We start from the raw sequence: 20,466 nt of genomic DNA, 5'->3' as shown, positions 1-20,466 counted from the left end.
TGTTTTGACATCAGTAGGCCTACATTTCATTCGTGAACCAACTGAACATTATCTCATTTAGGCAGTTGTTGTGTTTTTACACAACGTCTTGATGAAAGTCATGTCTAGAATCGGAGAATATTGATGGAGAAAGTCTAGATAGATATGTTTAATGTAATTTGTGGGTAAATCGCGTGTTTTGGTCGTGAAAAAGGTCGGCGTTTTAACGAGTCGTTTGGGTGTTTGATTCAATGACTCCTTTAAAACACAGCTGTCTGTTGCCACCTTTTGGCATAAAACGAACAAAAAACGGAACAAATTGTGGTGAACAGTATCAATAGCAACTTTATTAAATAGGTTTTATAGAAAATGCGTGAGAAAACAGTAAATTGAGCAAAATAACTTGAAAAGAGATCGCATAACGTTAATCACTTTTGGGCGCTGAAAGAGCGTTTTGAATCGTTTTTCTAGTAGCGGTCGTTTATTCGAACAGTCTTTGAAATCCGTGCTGTATTTTCTCAGTGAAGCTTAATATTATTAGCAAATTCCTAAATCTTAATACGTATTACAAAATAAGAACGAAGATTGGTGATTTATATCAGTCTGGTTTGCTCGTGCACCGCATTTGTTGTAGCCTACTACTATCTGGATGGGGTTGTGGGCCATGTGATCAAAGCACCATTCCGTCAGAGCGCGGGTTGCCTTCGCACGCCGAAAAATCCCTCGTTCAAGGGTTCTTTTGCGCCAATGCACTGCGTCTCACTGCATGACTTTAATGTGCTTTGGGGTAAAATCCAGCATGAGCATCTGGCAAGCATTTAGACGCATTGAGAGCGAGTTGGTAGAGGTGAGTTTGCTGGTAGAAATGAATGCTTAATTCTTATTTTATTACTCGAATGAATTGTTTTCTTTTTGGTTCACATTGTTCACATTTGATTTATTTGGAATGTCACAATAATAGTCAATGGTGTATCCTTGATCGTTGTGTAATTATATCACGAGTGTAGGTGGCAACCATAGTTGATGGATTTATTTTAAACTGCATCCAGCTTAATTACCTGCCACAATTCTTGTTTAATCAGATGTGGGAAACTGAGCCAGTTATGATCTGGAAGCCCTAAATGGTTATTTTTATTTTTATTGCAATTAACATTGAGGTTATGTTGTAAACGAAATTTCATATATCTTTATCAGCCTGGGAGAAACGCATTCTATAAATGAATATTTCTATTTGAAATGAGAATAAATGCAGTTATGAAGTCTTAGGCTGGGTGTCATTAAAATTCAGCCATCATCACATCCCTGTTGCCATGACGCCTGCGAGCTGCCTCATCCTTAGTTGTGCATGATTTTTCTGGATGTTTTTTGCGCGTTTGCTCGTCTTTTATGTACTGATGCTTCGATGCATAATTTCTGCAGCGTTATTCTTAGTATAAACCTGAATTGCAGGGGCTTTAAACATCCCGTGACGTAATGAGGGACCAATGTCAACTCAAGTGTGGGTGCAGACAGAGAAATGAAATGTCTTTAAATGATTCTGCATGCAGCGCTTGTCTCATAGGTGGCTTGTTCTTGCTCATCAATCTGCAAATGCTATAATCTGTTTCTGTGTTAGTGTCAAATGCTTTATTCTTTCTCAATACATTTGTGTGTGTGTGTGTGTGTGTGTGTGTGTGTGTGTGTGTGTGTGTGTGTGTGTGTGTGTGTGTGTGTGTGTGTGTGTTTTCTCTTTGCATAGAAATCCTGGAATACCAAAGGCTGAAAACTGGTTTTGTATAATGAAGATAAACTGCAATAGGCCTTGACTTGATTTAGATCAAATTTGCATCCCTTTATTGAACAGAAATAGAATGAATTGGATTCCTCATGATGTGCATTAGTCACAGACTATAATGGCCTGATTTCAGACACACTCTTTCTTAAGACACATCTGCAGTTAAGCATTCTCAGGTAGTACTGCACATTTTTTTGAATAAGCAAGCAAAATGGAGCACTCCTTAAAAGACGGAATTCGGACTAATAATGTCCAGGGACTATGAAGAGGTGAGTATACTTCCAGAAAAATAAGATTTTCATGCATTCCATGATAATAATATTTTCTACAGCACTGAAAAGTATAATGTTCTTTAATACATTTGTAGTTTATTTTAGACACTTAATGTAAAATACAGTAGTCCATTGTTACATTTTCATACAAGTCACATTCCACCTGAAACTATAATACAACAACATTTTTCTAATTATTTTATAGTTATTATGCATGTTTAGGCTTATTGTATTAATTGAGAAATTACAAGGAAAGTTTATACCTTTAATAATGTATTTGTCCCACCACAGGGTTATTTAAAGGTAAAGTGTTCTTTCTGTGCCACTAGTATCACTAATGTGAATTGAAAAAAATGAATATAATTTTCAAAATGGCTGATCATTTTCAAATCGACCTATTAATGTCTTACATTTCTCTTTGCATGTTGAGTGAACTGCAAACACCTAAAGACCTATTTACAATGTTGACCAGTTACAGCACTTCCCCTATTTTAACCTATATATAAGTGCAAAATATCAAGTGTAGCGTCAGTTCTGGCAGGTCACATTAGTGAAGCTCGTATCAGCTGACTCTCAGCTGATCCACGTCTACCTATAGGAATATGACGCCTATCACTGTATACATATATAAGCTCCTTCAGTATTATCAGCTACTATTGCGTTTTTCAGGAGCTAATTACCCTCCTCCATCCCCAGCTCCTCCTCTCGTCAGTCAGGATTTGGCATTCTGATTCCCCTCGAATCAGATTACATTTTCGAATTATGTTGTACTTTAAAATCTTGAATGAATGATATCTGCTATACATTCATGTTGGTTCTGTTCTGTTTACCCTAAGGGGGTTTATTGCTGCTCTCCCTGCTCTTATCCATGCTAGGTTCTTAACCAGAACAGAACCAGACCGCCAATCCTAACTGTATGCTAATTGTCAATCGTATTTGACGATAGTGGTCCTGACAGAAATATATAAAACAATATATAACTCTGCAAAAGTCTTAGTCTTAGGCACGTTATACCTTTAATTACATTACATTACATTAAACATTAATTAATTGTAATAATCCAGTGAGATTTTTTTATGCACAAGGAGTCTGACAGCAGCCGGTATGATCTGATCTCACCATCATTGAGTCAGTGAAAAAACTGAGACAGGCTAAATCCAGAAGAACTGCGACAACGTCTCCAGGAACGTTTGAAGAAAGCTGCCTTCAAAGCTACATTACTGTGAAAGGTTTTAGACACTTGTGTAAAAATACTCTAAAATAATATCATAAATAGATTTGATTGATTTATTAACTTCTATTAACTAAATCAAACCAATATTTGGTGTGACCACCCTTTGCGTTTAAAACAGCTTTCGTCCAGGAACACTTGCGCATAGTTTTTCAAGTAGTTTTGAAGGAAGGTTTCTACAGGCGTCTTGGAGACATTGTCGCAGTTCTTCTGGATTTAATCTGTCTCAGTTTTTTCTGTTTCTTCATATAATCACAGACGGACTCGATGATTATGCGATCAGGTCATACCGACTGTTATCAGACTCCTTGTGCATACAAAAATCACACTGGATTATTTAGAAATGTAAAATGTAAACTGATATTTTCTACTTACACATTATAGCAAAAGATGTAAATAACTGGCTTAAAACTATTTTTGGGTGAAAAAAATACTGATGTGCCGAAAATTAAATCTATGAATGCAGTTTAGTATTAGCGACCATTAAAAATGACATTGCAGATTATACAAGTGTTTTAAATAATGTAAATATTAACTGCCTCTCCCTCTACACATGTAGCCTGGTCAGTCTGTAGGGATGTTGGCTGCGGTGGAACATGGTCCGGTCCTCTGCAGTGACTCCAACATCCTCTGCCTCTCATGGAAAGGGAGAGTTCCCAAGAGTGAGAAGGAGAAGCCGGTGTGCAGGAGACGCTACTATGAGGAGGGCTGGCTGGCCACTGGGAACGCCAGGGGTGTTGTGGGCGTCACGTTCACATCCAGTCACTGTAGAAGGGACAGAAATACCCCACAAAGAATCAACTTCAATTTACGGGGTCATAACAGTGAGGTGGGAGTTCCCCTCTCCTTCAGACTCTCTTTTGGTTTAAATGTTTGAATTGCGAGCTTTAAAGGTGTAATAAGTAATGCTTACACTTTAAACCTAAGCAAATAAAGAAAAAAAAATTACTGGAAAAAAAGCGGCAACTATGGTTGCCAGAACTTTACCTTATTTAAAATTTTAACTTACTTTTTATTTTTTTACCATAAATCTATATTTCATTAACTGAAATAATGTTAATATATCAAATTACTAAAAATCTGTTTTTACCCTTGACAACCACCTTAAAAGCCACATGATGAGTCAAAGTTCATCACAAGTAGCTTTTCCACAAGCTGAGGTAAATACTAATGTGTAGAAAGTGCACACAGTGTCATGCACACAAATACAAAACACTCATGTTAACACCAAAAAATGCAATAAATATTAATTTAACAACATAAGATGTAAAAAACTAAGAAGAAAACTTATAATAAGAAAAAACATCAATGTGTGCTGTCACGAATAATTCTGGGAATGTCAGTTTGTTTTGTTTTTTACTGTAAATTATAAGAAGTGTTTGGAAGTGTTCTTTTTCACTTCCAAAAATTTTACACTTTACAGTATTTTACTGAAAAGTCCCATTAGATGTATTGTAGCTTTTCACCGCATAGAACCTACCGTTAACCAATTAATAGGTAGCTTTTTAGTCTTTTACCTTCAAAATTTAATTTACAGTGTATGTTTTAATAAATCTGTTCAAAATGATGTACACTCATATTAGACCTAGTAAAACCCGTGGACTAGAAACAGATTTTTTTATTCTGTGTAAACTGAGCTCACTTGACCATCCGAATACTACTTCATTTATGTCATTATCTCCTTACCTACCATGCACATTTATTCAGAAAGAATGATTTTCATAAATCAAAAAAGGCTAGTTTTGAATTTTCCATCCTATGCAAGAGTATCATGCATTCTTTCTCCTAGAATTTCATTCCCATGGTGCTGTTCTTGTACAGGTTGTCCTTGTTAGGTGGAATGAACCGTTTCAGAAGCTTGCAACGTGTGACATGGAGGGAGGGATATTTGTGTGGATCCAGTATGAAGGAAGATGGTCTGTAGAGCTGGTGAATGACAGAGGTGCTCAGGTATGTATATTTACTGCTTATTTTTCATCTGTGTGCAGAGTGCAAATGTATTTTTTATGATACGTCAAGATTGATTAACTTTACTAATATGTTTTGATAAAAAATGCATACCCACACAAAAAGGCCAACTAAGTAAGACGATGTAAATAAAGTATGGTATAATAATTCAAGTAATTGCTATTATTTTCCTTTTTTCCCATGCCATTTTCTCATGTCATTCATCATTGGGGTGCAGATGTCCATAATTACTCATTGTTAGAAAAACAGAAAAATCATAAAAAAAATCGAGTTATTTAGTAAATGCATAAATATATGTTGGGCCCTATTTTAACGATCTAAGCACATGGTCTAAAGCGCATGGTGCAAGTGCACTTAGGGCGTGTCCGAAACTAGCCTGGCTAACGTTAGACCTCTTCTCATAGAGACGTGGTCTGGGAACCACATGTTAATTTTCTCGTATTTGAGGCGTGGTTTACGAATGCCCAGAGCCGTTTATTGGGCGCTACGAATGTCTATCAAATGCGCCTCTACGTAGCTCATAGCCAATCGTTTCAATTATACCAGATGACGTATGTAGAGCGACAGAAATTCGACGAGGAAGAAGACGAAATAACCTTGCGTTCTAAACTACTTAGAACACTATCTAAGGCTGCATCGAAAGGTAACTTCGCGTCTGATGCCATGTTGGATCCATAGATATAAACAAACTGCTTCGGTGTGTCGCATAGACGTCGTCATCGTCTTGCTGCTCCCTCCCCGTTCTGTGATTGGTTCCTTTTTGAGGGGAAAATATAGTCCATGGTGTCCAGGCTGCCTAGCAGCGTGAATAAAATCGCGCTGCGATCAAGGCAGCACAGGGAAACCCAGACTAGTCCGAAACCACTTTTTGAGAATTACTCATTCTCTTAATGAGTAATGGGTGTGTTTTGGGCGTAATGTGCAATAAACCAATCAGAATCTAATCTCCCATTCCCTTTAAAAGCCAGTTGCGCTCGCGCCATGGCGGATTCGCTATTTATATGGCGAAATTTGCAAGCTGAAAAACTGAACGCTTCTCTAGCGAGGAAACGGATCTGCCCGTGCGCGAGGTTAACCATCTACGGGACAAAGTATACGCGCGTTGTGGACCCGCCTATAGGCGCACATTACTAACGCACTCTTTAAATAACAAAAAAAAGATTGCGCCATTGACTTTAGACCAGGTTTCAGTTGGTCAATGGCGCAGTCTATTTCAGTTGCCTCAAAATAGCAACACGCCATCAATGCGCCAGAACACACCTCGTTTTCAGACCAGAACACCCATGGGCGCACAAATGGGCGCAAATGCATTTGCTATTTAAACAACGTGGCGCAGGACGTGAAAATGATAACTGCGTCGGGCTGAAACTAGCAAAAAACACTTGCGCTGCATTGCCCCGGGTGTATGATAGGGCCCATTATGTTTCAAAATGGATGATTATATTTTGTATCTTTTAATGAAACTCCTGCTAATTAAAAATGCTAATTATTTAGCAATAAGAAGAAAATAAATAGCTATAATTCTAACATGAACTGCTTAATAAACAAGTGGTTTGTTGTTTAGGTGAGTGACTTCACCTGGTCACATGATGGTACACAGGCCTTAATCGCCTACAGGGATGGTTTTGTCCTGGTGGGATCAGTCAGTGGTCAGAGACACTGGTCATCTGAGATCAATTTGGAGAGCCAGATCACCTGTGGAATCTGGACACCTGATGACCAGCAGGTAACTTTTTGGTTTGGCATCATCGGATTGAAGGAAACGGTCTGAAAAGCATTTGTTGTCAACACATGACTTGGACCGATTCCCTTGGACTGATGCCCTGATTTCCCTAATTTGGTGTTTGCATTCGTTTATTCTCCCTAGGTGCTTTTTGGAACAGCAGACGGGCAAGTCATAGTGATGGACTGCCACGGCCGTATGCTTGCCCATGTTCTGCTGCATGAGTCAGATGGCATAGTCAGCATGTCCTGGAACTGCCCGAACTTCCTGGTGGAGGACAGCACTGAGAGTGATACAGACTCTGATGACTCTACTCCAGCTCAAGGTACATTATACTCTTAAAAGGATAGTTCACCCAAAAATGAATATTCTGTCATTATTTACTCACCCTCATGTCGTTCCAACCCCCCTAAGACCTTCGTTCATCTTCGCCACACAAATTAAGATATTTTTTATGAAATCTGAAACTTTCTGATCCCTCTATAGACAGCAACGTCATTGCAACTTTCAAGGCCCAGAAAGGTAGTAAAGACATCATTAAATTTGTCCATGTGACTACAGTGGTTCAAATGTAATGTTATGAAGCGACGAGAACTATATTTGTGTGCAAAAACAAAACAAAATAACGACTTTATTCAACAATTTCTTCTACCCCAGAATGCCGCCTCACTATTGGCCGACGCTGGTCACGTGAGCACCACGACACATGCGTGTGATGGTGACGCAGGAGCTAGCCAATAATGACCCGGCGTTAGCTGCACTGTTTAGTCTACATCAACGGTGTAGGAGAATGACGTGGAAGAGAAGAGATTTGTTTTAAAAAATCATTATTTTTTGGGGGGAGGTGTTGCTTCATAACATTACATTTGAACCACTTAGTCACATGGACTATTTTAACGATGTCTTTACTACCTTTCTTGGCCTTGAAAGTTGAAATGATGTTACTGTCTACAGAGGGATCAGAAATCTCTCAGATTTCATTAAAAATATCTTAATTTGTGTTCTGAAGATGAAGAAAGGTACCTTTAAAGAAAACTTCTTCCATGGTTCTAAGATGGTAAAGCTTATTCCATGGTATCAAACAATTTTTTTCACTGTATAGGGTTCTTGAGTTTCTTGGAGATTACAAACTCTTTGAGATTACATTATAGGTTTTGAAGACATGTGTATTGCATACATCATCCATTAATGGAAGAAAGTGAGGCCTTCCTGGGTTTTTCCAAGCACCAGTACATAGACTGTACATAGACATAGACAAAAAAAAAAAAAAAAAAAAAAAAAAACCTACTTCAAGCTACTTATAGAAAATTTTATAAATTTTTAAGGATGATTGCAGTAATGTGTATTTGACTTTTTTTTTTGTCAATGTTATTAACTGTAAAACTATGTTTCCTTTCAAGTGCAAAATCTCAAACCACTGCTCACGGTCAGCTTCATATCAGGAGACATTAGTCTAATGAACAACTATGATGACCTTTCACCTAACATCATACGCTCAGGACTGAAAGGTAAAACCCTGCTGTTCTTGCAATAAATGACTTTCTAAGTATGTGTTTTATTACTGCCACTGGGTTATAATTAACAGAATAAGTTATTTTCAACATCTATGGCATGCTATTGATTACCTAGACAATATTGTCTATTAACATTTACAGTAAATTCACCTATAATGGAGGTTTAGCAGCAGGCTGGACATATATTAAATGCTTGCAATAATAAAAATGCGTAAATCGTCATTTTAAAGTACGGCTACTTTTCTTGGTTGAGGAACTTCTGTTTACTCCTTAAGTGTTATTCAGTAAAAATAACCCAAAATGGTCCGTTCAACCATTTAATGACACATCATAAATGTTGATTCATTATGACAGAGCTATATAACATGTTGTAATCTGACTGGACAGAATTTTTCTTTTTTCAGATGTGGAGGTACAGTGGTGCTCTCAGGGAGACCTGCTGGCAGTGGCCGGGATGGAGAGACACGGTCTACCCGCTGACTCAGCCTGTGCCTCCTTAATGAGGAACGCCCTTGTCAAGTTTTACAATGTCCAAGGGGAACATATATACACTTTAGAGACTCCAGCCCAAGTGAGCTGTGACCAGTCATCAGACCAATCATCATTTATCAATCTGAACATATAATACACACAATATTATAATTTTTTTACTGTTTTTTAAAGAGGTCTCTTATGCTCACCAAGGCTGTATTTATGTGATCAAATATACAGTAAAAACAGTAATATTGTGAAATATTTTTATTTCTATTTTAATATTTAAAATGTAATTTATTCCCGTGATGGCAAAGCAGAATTTTCAGCATCATTACTCCAGTCTTCAGTATCACATGATTCTTCAGAAATCATGTGACTTAATCAAAAAAATCATGTGACTTAATAATCAAATATTGTTGGTATTAAATGAACAAATTTTCTTATTATTATCAATGTTGAAAACTGATTTTTTTCTTAAATAAAAATATTTTGTTATTTTTATTATAATGTCTTTAATGTCAGTCTTGTTTACCCCAAACTTTTGAAGGTAGTTCATCAAGGTTTTCACAAAAATATTAAGCAGCAAAATTGTTTTCAACATTGATATAAAACAAAATGTTTATTGAACAGAATGATTTCTGAAGGATCATGTGACACTGAAGACTAAAATAATGATGCTGAAAATTCAGCTTTACAATCACAGTGATCAAAATAAATGATAAAAAAAATATTTTTTAAATTAAATGTTTTTATTTAAACATACAGAATTATTTACTATTTGTATAAACCTTTTTTATGTGTAAACTGTATTAATAAACAGTATGGATATGCATATACTGTAGACAATTGGTTATCAGCTGCTTTTGCTTCAAGTATATACAACACAATTTTTTAATCTCATATTGATGTTTGCATAAATGATACATAAACTATGTATAATCTAAATATCTTTTGGTTTTAGAGGCCCATCACCACTATTTGCTGGGGTCACAGAGACTCGCGGCTGTTTCTGGCCTGTGGACCAGCCCTGTATGTAGTGCGTGTGGAGCACCGTGTGGCCAGCCTGCAGCTTCTCTGTCAGCAGGGCATTGCCAGCGCTCTTAAAGAGGAGAGAGATGTGGGAAAACTCAACATGCCTTCACTCCTCTGTTCCTACGTTACCACGGCATTCATTCCAACGATCAAGGTACCGAAGCAGCAAGTGAAGTATTCACAGTTTGATGTATGCTAATATATGGATTAATGCATAATCTTTTTCATATCACAAGCCCCCAATCCCTGATCCGAACAACATTAGAGATTTTGTGAGCTATCCCACAGCAGGGAATGAACGGCTGCACTGCACTATGAAACGTTCAGAGGAGAACCCAGAGGCTGGAGGCCCCTGTTACACCCTCTATCTGGAACACCTGGGAGGCCTGGTGCCTATTCTCAAGGGCCGTCGCATTAGCAAACTGCGACCAGAGTTTGTCATTATGGACCCAAAAATGGATGGTAAAGCAGGTATTTATGCACTTTTGCTGATCATGATTCTTTAAAGTGCTCATATTATGCTTATTTACAAGTTTATAATTAAATTTTTGGGGTCTGCTAGAATACATTTTCATGATTTAAAGTAAAAAAAAACACACATTATTTTTCTCATACTGTACATTGCTGCAGCACCTCTTTTCACCCTCTGCCTGAAACTCGTACTGTGTCCCAATTCGCATACTATCCGTCCTAAATAGTATTCGAAATTAGAATTAGTGTGTCCCAAATCGTAGTATGTTGAAAGGAGTATTCCAAAGATACCCAGAAGGTCTAAGTGCAGATCTGTACACGCTCTAACTACTAATATTGCCCAAAAACCATTGAGCGTTGGACTAGAAATCAATTAGAACTACAAACACGAATAAAAAGTATTAAAAACTACAAACATGGCAGGTGTGCGAGTCCAGCGGTTAGAGAGTTTATAGGTAAGTAGAGAGGTTTAGATAAAGGGTTTGAGTGATTAATCCGTATCTAACCTGAAGAGAATATATTTATTCAATGTTATCCACATAATGTTACATGTGCAACAGCATTGTGAACGTTTATAAAGATACATTTGGTAATTTAGTAACTTAAATGCATCATTATGCAAACACACGAGGAGAGTTCTCCACATGAAAGACCAACGACTGGCAGATCAACGTGCTACTACATTTCTCTCCGAAACGGTAGGAAATTAAATATTAAATTGAATGTTGGAGGATTTTAACTGTGACACGATGATTGACAGACAGGGCAGTTTAAACGCTGACAGAATGCATAACTAAACGGCAAAGCGATCCATTAAAGACACAGTTATGATGAAGTAGAATGTCCCAAAGTTTGTCTACTCTTCTGTTACACCCACAAAAGTATGTACTTTTTCTTCATAAAAACATAAATAATTTTAAGGGCATAGTAGAAGTAGGCAAATTGGGACGCAGCATCTCTGTTTTAAATGGATAGTTCACCCAAAAATGAAAATTATGTCATCATTTACTCAAGTTGTTTCAAACCTGTATGAATTAATTTTTTCTGCTGAACACAAAAGAAGATATTTATTAAACAGTTGATGGACCCCAATGACTTCCATAGTAGGAAAAAAAAATACTATGGAAGTCAATGGGGTCCATCAACTGTTTGGTTACCGACATTTTTCAAAATATCTTCTTTTGTGTTCAGCAGAAAAAAATTAATTCATACAGGTTTGAAACAACTTAAGGGTGAGTAAATGATGACAGAATTTTCATTTTTGGGTGAACTATCCCTTTAATGTCTGTCTCTTTAAAGCTCACCTTTCCAAAAAAGCACAGTCTCCTCTTGATTGGTCAGCTGACCCATTCTGTTCTGATTGGTCATCCGCTTAGAGTGTGTTGGAAACGTAACTCCCCTCACCATAATCGGGTTTCAGCTCCCGAGGCTTCATCAGCAGTTGTAAACAGTATCATATCTGTAGTAACTATGGCGTCACTATTTGAAGTCCATACAATGTTGTTGTTTTTTTTGCCCTCATCGCGAGAAAAAGAAAGTGGCTCCTGATTATAGCGAAATCACTTACCCAGCTGTTCTTTGAGGGTAGGTCAAAGCAATCAGTAGGCGGGCATTATGCACATGTGTAACATGGTGACGTAGCTAAGTCACAAAACTAATAGCAGGACTACATACAAGGTGTTTCAGGCAGGTTTTTTCTGTTGGAGAGATTAACTCCTTTGGCATGTACTTTGTGCATTGTAACTTTTCAAATTTTTTACATGCACAAACAGCTATACAAATTAAAGGAAAGGTCAAATAAAAAAGCCTAATAGGTGACCTTTAAACCCACATACTTGTTAAGCATAATGCTTAAATGCATTTTTATTAATTTTTTTGTCTTGACAGCTGATTTCACACATCGTTAATTTAATTTTGTCTTTCAGATGAGGTCTGTGTAAATGGCATGATCTCCTATATGACTGACAGCTGTAACTGCTCAGATTCAAGCGATATTGAGTTGAGCGATGAGTGGGTTGGACGAAAGTCACCAAAACTTTCCAGAGGAAACAGGTCTCCTAAGCTTCCTAGGTACTCTAAACATATAAGGTACTGTTGAATATAAAATTCATACAATATTACAGGGTGCCTGAAACTTAACTGAAATGTTTGTTCCATCACAATCTTTACAAAACGCATTACAGCACATTTCTGTCAAATATTTACTAAACAAATCAACAACTTTTGACTTGATAATAGTCAATATTTTTTTCCTTTTTTTTCCTTTTTTTTTTTTTTATGTCTAGAATTAATATGGAATCAAGAAAGTCTCCCAAACTTGCCCAAACATCTCAAGAAATGTCTAGGTCTCCTAGATTACCAAAGAAGCCTCCAGTTCGATCTCCAAGTCTTTCTCGAAGGGAATTTTCAGTTGATGGCTTTAGTGAGGTACTTAACATCTTATTTGCAAGTTCATTTTGGCAATTATTTTATATTAATCTACTTGCCTAGAATTAGCCAAGTTTCCATCCACTTTTTTGTTATCAACAAAGTGAAAATGCATAAATTTTTTTTTGCCTGTTTCCATCCAATTGGCCTTTTACTGCTAAAATGGTGTGTGTAATGACGTCATCCCTAAAAAAAATCCGCATTGTCGCATAAGTTTTGTTGTATTGCAAAAAAATCTGCCCCTAAGTCGTTTCCATACATAATTTTGTGTATATCGCAAATTATATCGTATCTTTCGCATCCCAATTTTTTGTAAAAAGCAGAGAGTAATGAGACAATTGGAATTCGCCAGTTTACTGCTTACTGTTTTCACGAATAATAAGCCAAAATTTGTAAATTTTAGGAAGTGAGACTGCTGGTCTGACAGGACTGCATGTAACAGCCTTTATGTGATGAACCCCATGGGTTTGGAACTTTGGACACAGGGCAGCATTTGTCCTGTAGCCTATGCAAAATTTGACGGTCCATAAAAAGGCTTGGCAGTACAATGTTCAGTCATATCTTTAACGTAAGCCTTGAACATGCAGTCAAGCCAGCCGCGGTTTGACGTGGCTCATATTCAGATCATTCAAATTGGTTTCAGAGTTTAGCTAATTTTTTTCAGAGACAGATGCAGCTTTTATTTGTGTAGGCCTATATTTAACTTTTTTAAATGGTATATTTGCTTAAAGCTGCAGTCCGTAACTTTTTTGGGTTAAAAATTATCCAAAATAAATGTTTGAGCAAATACATAACCAGCCAGTGTTCAAAACTATTTGCTCACCTTAGCTCAATTAAAAATGGTAAGCTTATATAATAATGTTTTTAATTCCAGTGGTACTGGTGGATTTCCGCAGGAAATTCAAGCATGTCTTTGCTTTATTACGTCACATCTGTACACATAAAGAAGGTGTCTCGGCTAGTAGGCTATGAGTGTGAGGATGCTGGAGGTGGAGATTTATAGCCTTTTCTCACAGCACTTGATATAATTAAACTTATCAATTTGATGGCGGATCCAGAAAGGTTCAAACGACAATCACCAGTGACAACTGGAGATTCACCTGTTGTTAAATTTAAAAGACTTTGGACTTTAGAGAGGCTACAGAAAAAAAGAGACTGCAACCGAAAAGAGATGGCGACAAAGAGGAAAAACTACAGACTGCAGCTTAAACTGATGTCTTAATAATTCAAAAATTAGTTTAGAGCTTTTTGGATTCAACCCACTTTATTTTCTTAATTTGTTTGAGATAAAATTATATTACATATTAATAAATTGTATTTATAAAATTGTTTTATTAAATTATCGATAACTGGTATTTCCTTCAGCTATATTGGTAAACGTTTTGATGCGCTAAACCTTTTTTCTCAAACAAAACCTTTGGATGGAAACCTAGCTATTGATAGGAAAAGTGTTTGTATTTCTTGCCTGTGTCTACTGGACACTGCTTTGCATTTGCAACATATTCTGCACCATGACCTCAGTAGACAGCTTATTCTTTAATATCCTGCTTTGCTGAAAAGAAATTACAAATAAACCGACTTTGACCTTGAATATTTTCTATAACTATCACTCAATTTGCTTTGTAGCATAATTACTTAGCTCAGGTCACCTCTAACATCTGGGGAACAAAGTTTAAGATTGTGGGCCTAGCTTCCTTTTTGCCAGCTAACTTAGGAGCAGGTATGTCAGGTTTTGTATACAAATCAACACTTTCACATAATTATTTTAAAGAATAATCCTAATGTTTTTTAAATATATTTTGACTAATGATGTATAATGTCACAGTTATTTATAAAACTAGTTTGCTGCACCTGCAACCTCGTCAGATGACCATCTATTTGCCTGAGGTGCGTAAAATTTCCTTGGACTTCATGAGTCTCCCAGTCTTCAATCCCAATGTGTTCAGTGAAGATGAAGATGATTTACCTGGTAAGAATCAGTGGAACGTTGTGTACATTTTGTCTCTGTATAGCTTGTCTAAGACAAGAAGGAAATAAAATGTAGAAATTTATCGCAAAATGTTCTTGCTTATTTCTAGTGATGGGACCTTCTGGAGTGTCAGCCGACAATCCTCCTTGCACAGTTAATATTCCCATTGCTCCAATTCACAGCCCTGCGCAAGCCATGTCACCTACACAGAGTATAGGCCTTGTCCAATCTCTCCTAGCCAATCAGAATATTCAGCTTGATGTCCTCACCAATCCCACAGCTACTGCAGCAGCGGCAGCTGCAGCAGCAACAGCAGCAGCAGCTAATGCAACTGTGTCAGAGCACAGTCAGGACACCGTGACCGCACAGTATACTGTGCCGACCAGGTACTCTAACCCTGGACAGGTGATATTCAGCGGACTGGAAATGAGTAATATCCTGAGTGGAACTCTTCCTCCTCCTCCAAATCATCTGCCACAACAACCCCACCAACAACGTCAGCAACAACAGCAACAACAAGACCATCAACAATCAAAACATCAACAGCAATTACAACCACAGCAGCATCATCTGAAATTGCAACATCAGTCACAACAGCTGCATCAACAGTCGCTGCAGCAGCAACACATGCAGAATCAGCAGCAATTGCAAACACAGCAGCATCAACAACAACTTCAACAGCAGCATCAGCAACAGCTGCAACAGCAGCATCAGCAACATCTGCAACAGCAGCACCAACAACAGCATCAACAACAGCTGCAACAACAGCTGCAACAGCAGCATCAACAACTACAACAGCAGCATCAACAGCAGTTGCAACAACATCAGCAGCAATTGCATCAGCAGCAAATACAACAACAGCAACTGCAACAGCAGCAGCAACAAATTCAGCAGCAAGTGCAGCAGCATCAACAACAAATTCATCAACAGCATCAACAACAAATTCATCAACAGCATCAACAACAATTCCAACAGCAGCAGCACCAGTTGCAGCTGCAGCATGAGCAAATGCAGCAGCAGCAACAACAGATGCAACAACAGCAGCAGCAAATTCGACAGCAAATTCTGGAGATGAGGCAGCAGCAGCAACAGCTTCAACAGCAACATCAACAAATACAGCTGCAGCATCAACAAATGCAAAGACAGCATCAGCAAATGCAACAGCAACTCAAAATGCAAATGACCATCCAGCCTCCACCTTCAGGGTATGCTACTCTGTCCCTCCATCAGTTACAGCTGATGCCACCAATTCCTCATCCAGACCATCCACCAGATAGAGCAGAACAAGTGCTTCCTCTGAAGATTCCCTCACGACCACAGTCATTCATTGAAACTGACACTCTTGAGATCCAGATGCGCAAGGTAAACCCTCCACCACCTTACCCAGGTACAGTGGTATCTGCTGCAGTCGCCACACCCACTACAGCGCCTCCAGGTCTTCTTGTTAGCAATGAGAATGGCACTACGCTGACAACAGATCCATGTTTAACTAAGGACGAATTCTCTCTTCATCCGATTGGGCTTCAGTATCCAACTCCATTAGGCTATGAAAGAATCACCACGTTTGACAGCAGCGGAAATGTCGAAGAGGTGTGTCGCCCAAGGAGGCGCCTGTTAAGGAACCAAAATTCCTATGGGATTCAAGGAATGGGCAGCTCCGCCACATTGAAAGTAACTTCGTCTGAGAACAAGAAAGTCCAGTTGCCATACAGCTCAGCAACTCTGAGTCGCCTCTCCGTGCCTAGATATTCTATACCAAGCGGAGACCCACCACCATATCCAGACACATCCAACCAGATGAACACAATCAGAAGTCCTACACAGAGGATTGACAGCAGTTTGGTTCATACCACTTTGCGTCGAGATCGAAGGGAACTGACCCTGAAGGTTTCTCAAATGGTGGACACAGTGAGGACTCTACCAACAAAATCAAAAATGAACGGTTCCCTTACGCTCTCCTATCAGCCAAGGATACCCACGGCTTTGTATACGTGCACTCAGTGTAGCAGTAATAGCAGCAGCACTAGTGTAAGTGTCACCGGTGGTGGCACCAACAGCAGTGGAATTGCTGGAGGAACTGTGGTGAGGCAAGACTTCCCACCTGGCAAAGGGACCCAACACAGCACTATAATTGTGCACTCCAAAAGTTCATCGCCATTAGCCTCCCAGTCCTCCTATAACCTCTTGAGTCCCATTGACCACAGTAGAGACAGAACTGTCTATGTGAACTCTGCCTTTACGGAAGACGAGACACTAAGTCAGCATTGCCATCTTGAAAAATCAGTACGTCATTTAACACTAGGGGATGTCAATTTAACAGTCAAACGACCTCCGCCTTACCAATGGGACTCTCCTGCAGCAGAACAACTCTGGATACCTCAAGAGCAAAATTTATTGCCTGGACCTCCAGGACCACCTCATAAGCCACCACCATTTATACTTAGCCAATCACAGCACTTAGACATGACCCGGCTACCTTTTGTCCTTTCAACAAAGCCTTCCCCCAGTCCCAATTCTATGACCCTCCCTTCAGCCTATCAGTTATCCCTTTCACCCTACCCAACAATGGTAGGGCATGGTGGACCTCAACTACAGACTTTGCAGAGTTCTGCACAACCATGTGGTCCCAATGACATGGTTACATCTACCACTTTCAGCCAACCAGACCCAACATTAGTCCTACCCCCAGGTTATCCCACTAATTTGACCAATCTAGGTTGTTGCACTCTGCCACCCATGTACCCAGGGACTAGCTCTTGCAACAACCTTCAGCTGCATCCAATGAGCTTGCATCCTTGGAGCACATATAGCACTTGCCCTCCCATGCCAGACCATTCCGCCACACTGCCCAGTAAGACCCATCAGGCCTTGGAGAAGCCTGTTCTCTCTCCGCCTCCACCACCTCCACCTCCCCCCCCACCTCCTCCTCCACCTCCTCTCCCTCCCCCTCCGCCACCCGTTGAACACCTGAACCATCAGAGCACCTCCGAGGTGGTCGCAGAATCTGGGGACGGGTTTCAAGATCAGTCCTCTCTCAATGAGAGTCCACAAGGAGCAGAGAGGTTCAGTAAAAAGGGCCGTAAGAGGCTTGACAGTAGGGCAGAAGAGGCCAATATGTCCGGAGTCTCTGAAGGGAAATCCAAAAAAGAAAGTCGCACTCTCTCTGACTTCAATTCCCTGATCTCCAGCCCAAGACTTGGCAGCAGGGAAAAGAAGAAGCCTAAAGGACAGAAAGAGCCATTGAACAAGGCCAAGAAACTGAGTAGGACCTCAAATGAGTTCCAGGACAGCTCAGAGAGTGAGCCTGAGCTCTTCATTAGTGGTGACGAGTTGATGAACCAAAGCCAGAGCAGCAAGAAAGGATGGAAGAGCAAACGCAATCAGCGTATGGCAAATGAACTTGAGGAAATCAAGTGCCGCAAAGCTAACGAGAGAGAGGATCGTAGTCTTGGCAGCCAAGGCTTTGTTTATGTCATGGCCAACAAGCAGCCATTGTGGAACGAAGCCACCCAGGTTTACCAGCTTGACTTTGGAGGACGGGTGACACAGGAGTCAGCCAAAAACTTTCAGATTGAGCTTGATGGACGCCAGGTAAGCAATTTTATTTATTTATTTATGGATGGGAAACCAGTTTTAAAACAGTATTTTTGCTATTCTGTTTCGTGACACTTGGGGTAAAGAAATTACACACTTCACCTTTAAAAAACAAGCTCCATACATAATACCTTTTGAGTAACAAACATCTACCCTGCATTTAACACGTAATTTTTCTTTTACACTGTTACAGGTAATGCAGTTTGGCAGAATTGATGGCAATGCATACATCCTGGATTTTCAGTATCCATTCTCAGCGGTACAGGCATTTGCTGTGGCCTTGGCCAATGTCACTCAGAGACTTAAATAGAAAACCTCTCCAGCAATCTTGTCCATGAGAACAGATGGACTGAAAAAGAGATTATTGTTGACTGCAGATTGTGAGAAATGTTACATTCTCTGCTGCCATGATGTCTGTGCAGTGCCGGTTAGTAGCCAAGAGATCTGGTCACTCTCAGGCAGAACGTACATGAGACGTACACAGGTGGTCTGACAATAGATTTAGTGCTTTAAGGTACCTTTTTGTTATCAGAGGTACAAGCTGATTTAAGATTCCACCTGACTCCAAAGGTGGTACACATCTGAAAATTTTTTTAAGTATTCATGTATTGATGGAATATTATTTAATTCATTAATTCAATTGTATTGATTTTTTTCCATGTATTTCATTAGTATATAATGGTGTGATTTAAATGTAAAGGTTATTTACTAAAATCTAAGATGGATGTAAGATTATGGGCTTTCTTTCTTTTATCCCTGATGTCCCCACCTCCTTTTGTTTATTCCTGAGATTTATTTGTGCCAAATTGATTTCCAATGTATACTCTACTCCTTGTAAAGTGATGGATTTTAACTATTGTTTACCACAAACTCAGTGTCAAGTAACTCAAGTAAAAACTGTTTTAATATTCATCCCATGACTCACTTCCATGAAGTGAAAACAGAGAATATATTCCAGTTATAATCATATTTTCCAAGTTGTGCCATTATGAATGCATTTTTATGGTTTAAAAATATCAATTTAACTTTGTTCTTCACAAAATGTCTTAGTTATATTGCATTATTTGCACACTGTGTGTTTGCAGTTATCTCAGTAATGTCCTTTTTGAACAAATATTTGCTTTTAAATGTTAACTGTAAGTAACAGAAATCAAAGTTTGAACATTTTTTTAAATTAGTTTCAAATATATTATATTATACTGTCGTTATCATGTAAGTGACATGACAGAAAAGTGCTGTAGTTAGATATACTTAAAAAAATTACTTATATTGTTCATGACACTTTAGCACGAACTATATAGTATGCATTAATTTAGCCAAAAATGTCTTATATCAAAATATAAATCAAATTTAACACACTGTATATTATGCAATGAATGGAATCTAAATTAAATTGAAAGTTGAAATGTAGTATTTGCATTCCTAAGTTAAATAGTCAAACCCTATTGCTTAGTTTGGTTTATGTGAAGGGACATCTTTTTATTGTATTTAGTATAATTGGTTTAATATTTATTTTTCTGAATTAATATTTAAAATTCTGCATCATATTTAATATTTCTTACAACAAATCAGCGAATTGATTTTTTTCTGTTGTTGCTTAGTTTCTGATGTTTTCCAGTAATTTCATCAGTTTTAATCACATTTTTTGTTGTAAGCCAAACAGTGGTTCAGAGTGGGGTAGTGTTGATATGGTTGACGTTTTAAGCACTTCTTGATTATTCTTGATGTTGTATGCTTTGATGATTTGCAGTTGCAGTTATTTCTGGCCACTCTGTACTGGGAGATTCAGGCTCAGTTTAAATCATGTGGAATGTGAGGCTTTAACTGTGCTTTATTGCTAAATTATTCTAATGTACATTTACAAAATGTAATTCAAGGATGTCTTGAAAAAGCATTAGAATGTGTGTGCAGAGTAGGTTTTAAGTCACTAAATAAAATCAAACGAGTTTGATGAAAATTGTGTGGATTATTTATATTGTGAAATTATTGTCTCATTATGAACATAATTGTATTAACACTTTTAATAAGAATGATGATG

General features: G+C 38.3%; 1 protein-coding gene across 3 annotated transcripts; it reads left to right on the top strand.

Annotated features, from left to right (window-relative positions):
• Nucleotides 1-786: 786 nt before the first annotated feature.
• Nucleotides 787-20,375, top strand: tulp4b (TUB like protein 4b). Of its 3 annotated transcripts, XM_082142748.1 has the most exons (16): nt 787-826; nt 1,718-2,022; nt 3,816-4,085; nt 5,078-5,206; nt 6,789-6,950; nt 7,092-7,272; nt 8,348-8,455; nt 8,866-9,032; nt 9,897-10,121; nt 10,204-10,438; nt 12,364-12,526; nt 12,724-12,865; nt 14,492-14,585; nt 14,691-14,834; nt 14,944-18,425; nt 18,622-20,375. In XM_082142748.1, exons 2-16 carry the CDS (start codon nt 2,002-2,004, stop codon nt 18,736-18,738), a joined length of 5,640 nt encoding a protein of 1,879 aa, XP_081998874.1. In that variant the 5' UTR covers nt 787-826; nt 1,718-2,001; the 3' UTR covers nt 18,739-20,375. The 3 variants fall into 3 exon arrangements, with proteins under 3 accessions (XP_081998874.1, XP_081998875.1, XP_081998873.1); XM_082142749.1 differs by lacking the exon at nt 787-826 and having other exon boundaries at nt 1,367-2,022; nt 12,364-12,508; XM_082142747.1 differs by lacking the exon at nt 787-826 and having other exon boundaries at nt 1,367-2,022.
• The last annotated feature ends 91 nt before the right edge of the window (nt 20,376-20,466 follow it).

Source organism: Leuciscus leuciscus (assembly GCF_965113295.1).
Source record: "Leuciscus leuciscus genome assembly, chromosome: 17".
Taxonomy (NCBI): domain Eukaryota; kingdom Metazoa; phylum Chordata; class Actinopteri; order Cypriniformes; family Leuciscidae; genus Leuciscus; species Leuciscus leuciscus.
Note: the sequence above shows the minus strand (reverse complement) of the source record. Positions and strands in the feature narration are given on the sequence as shown.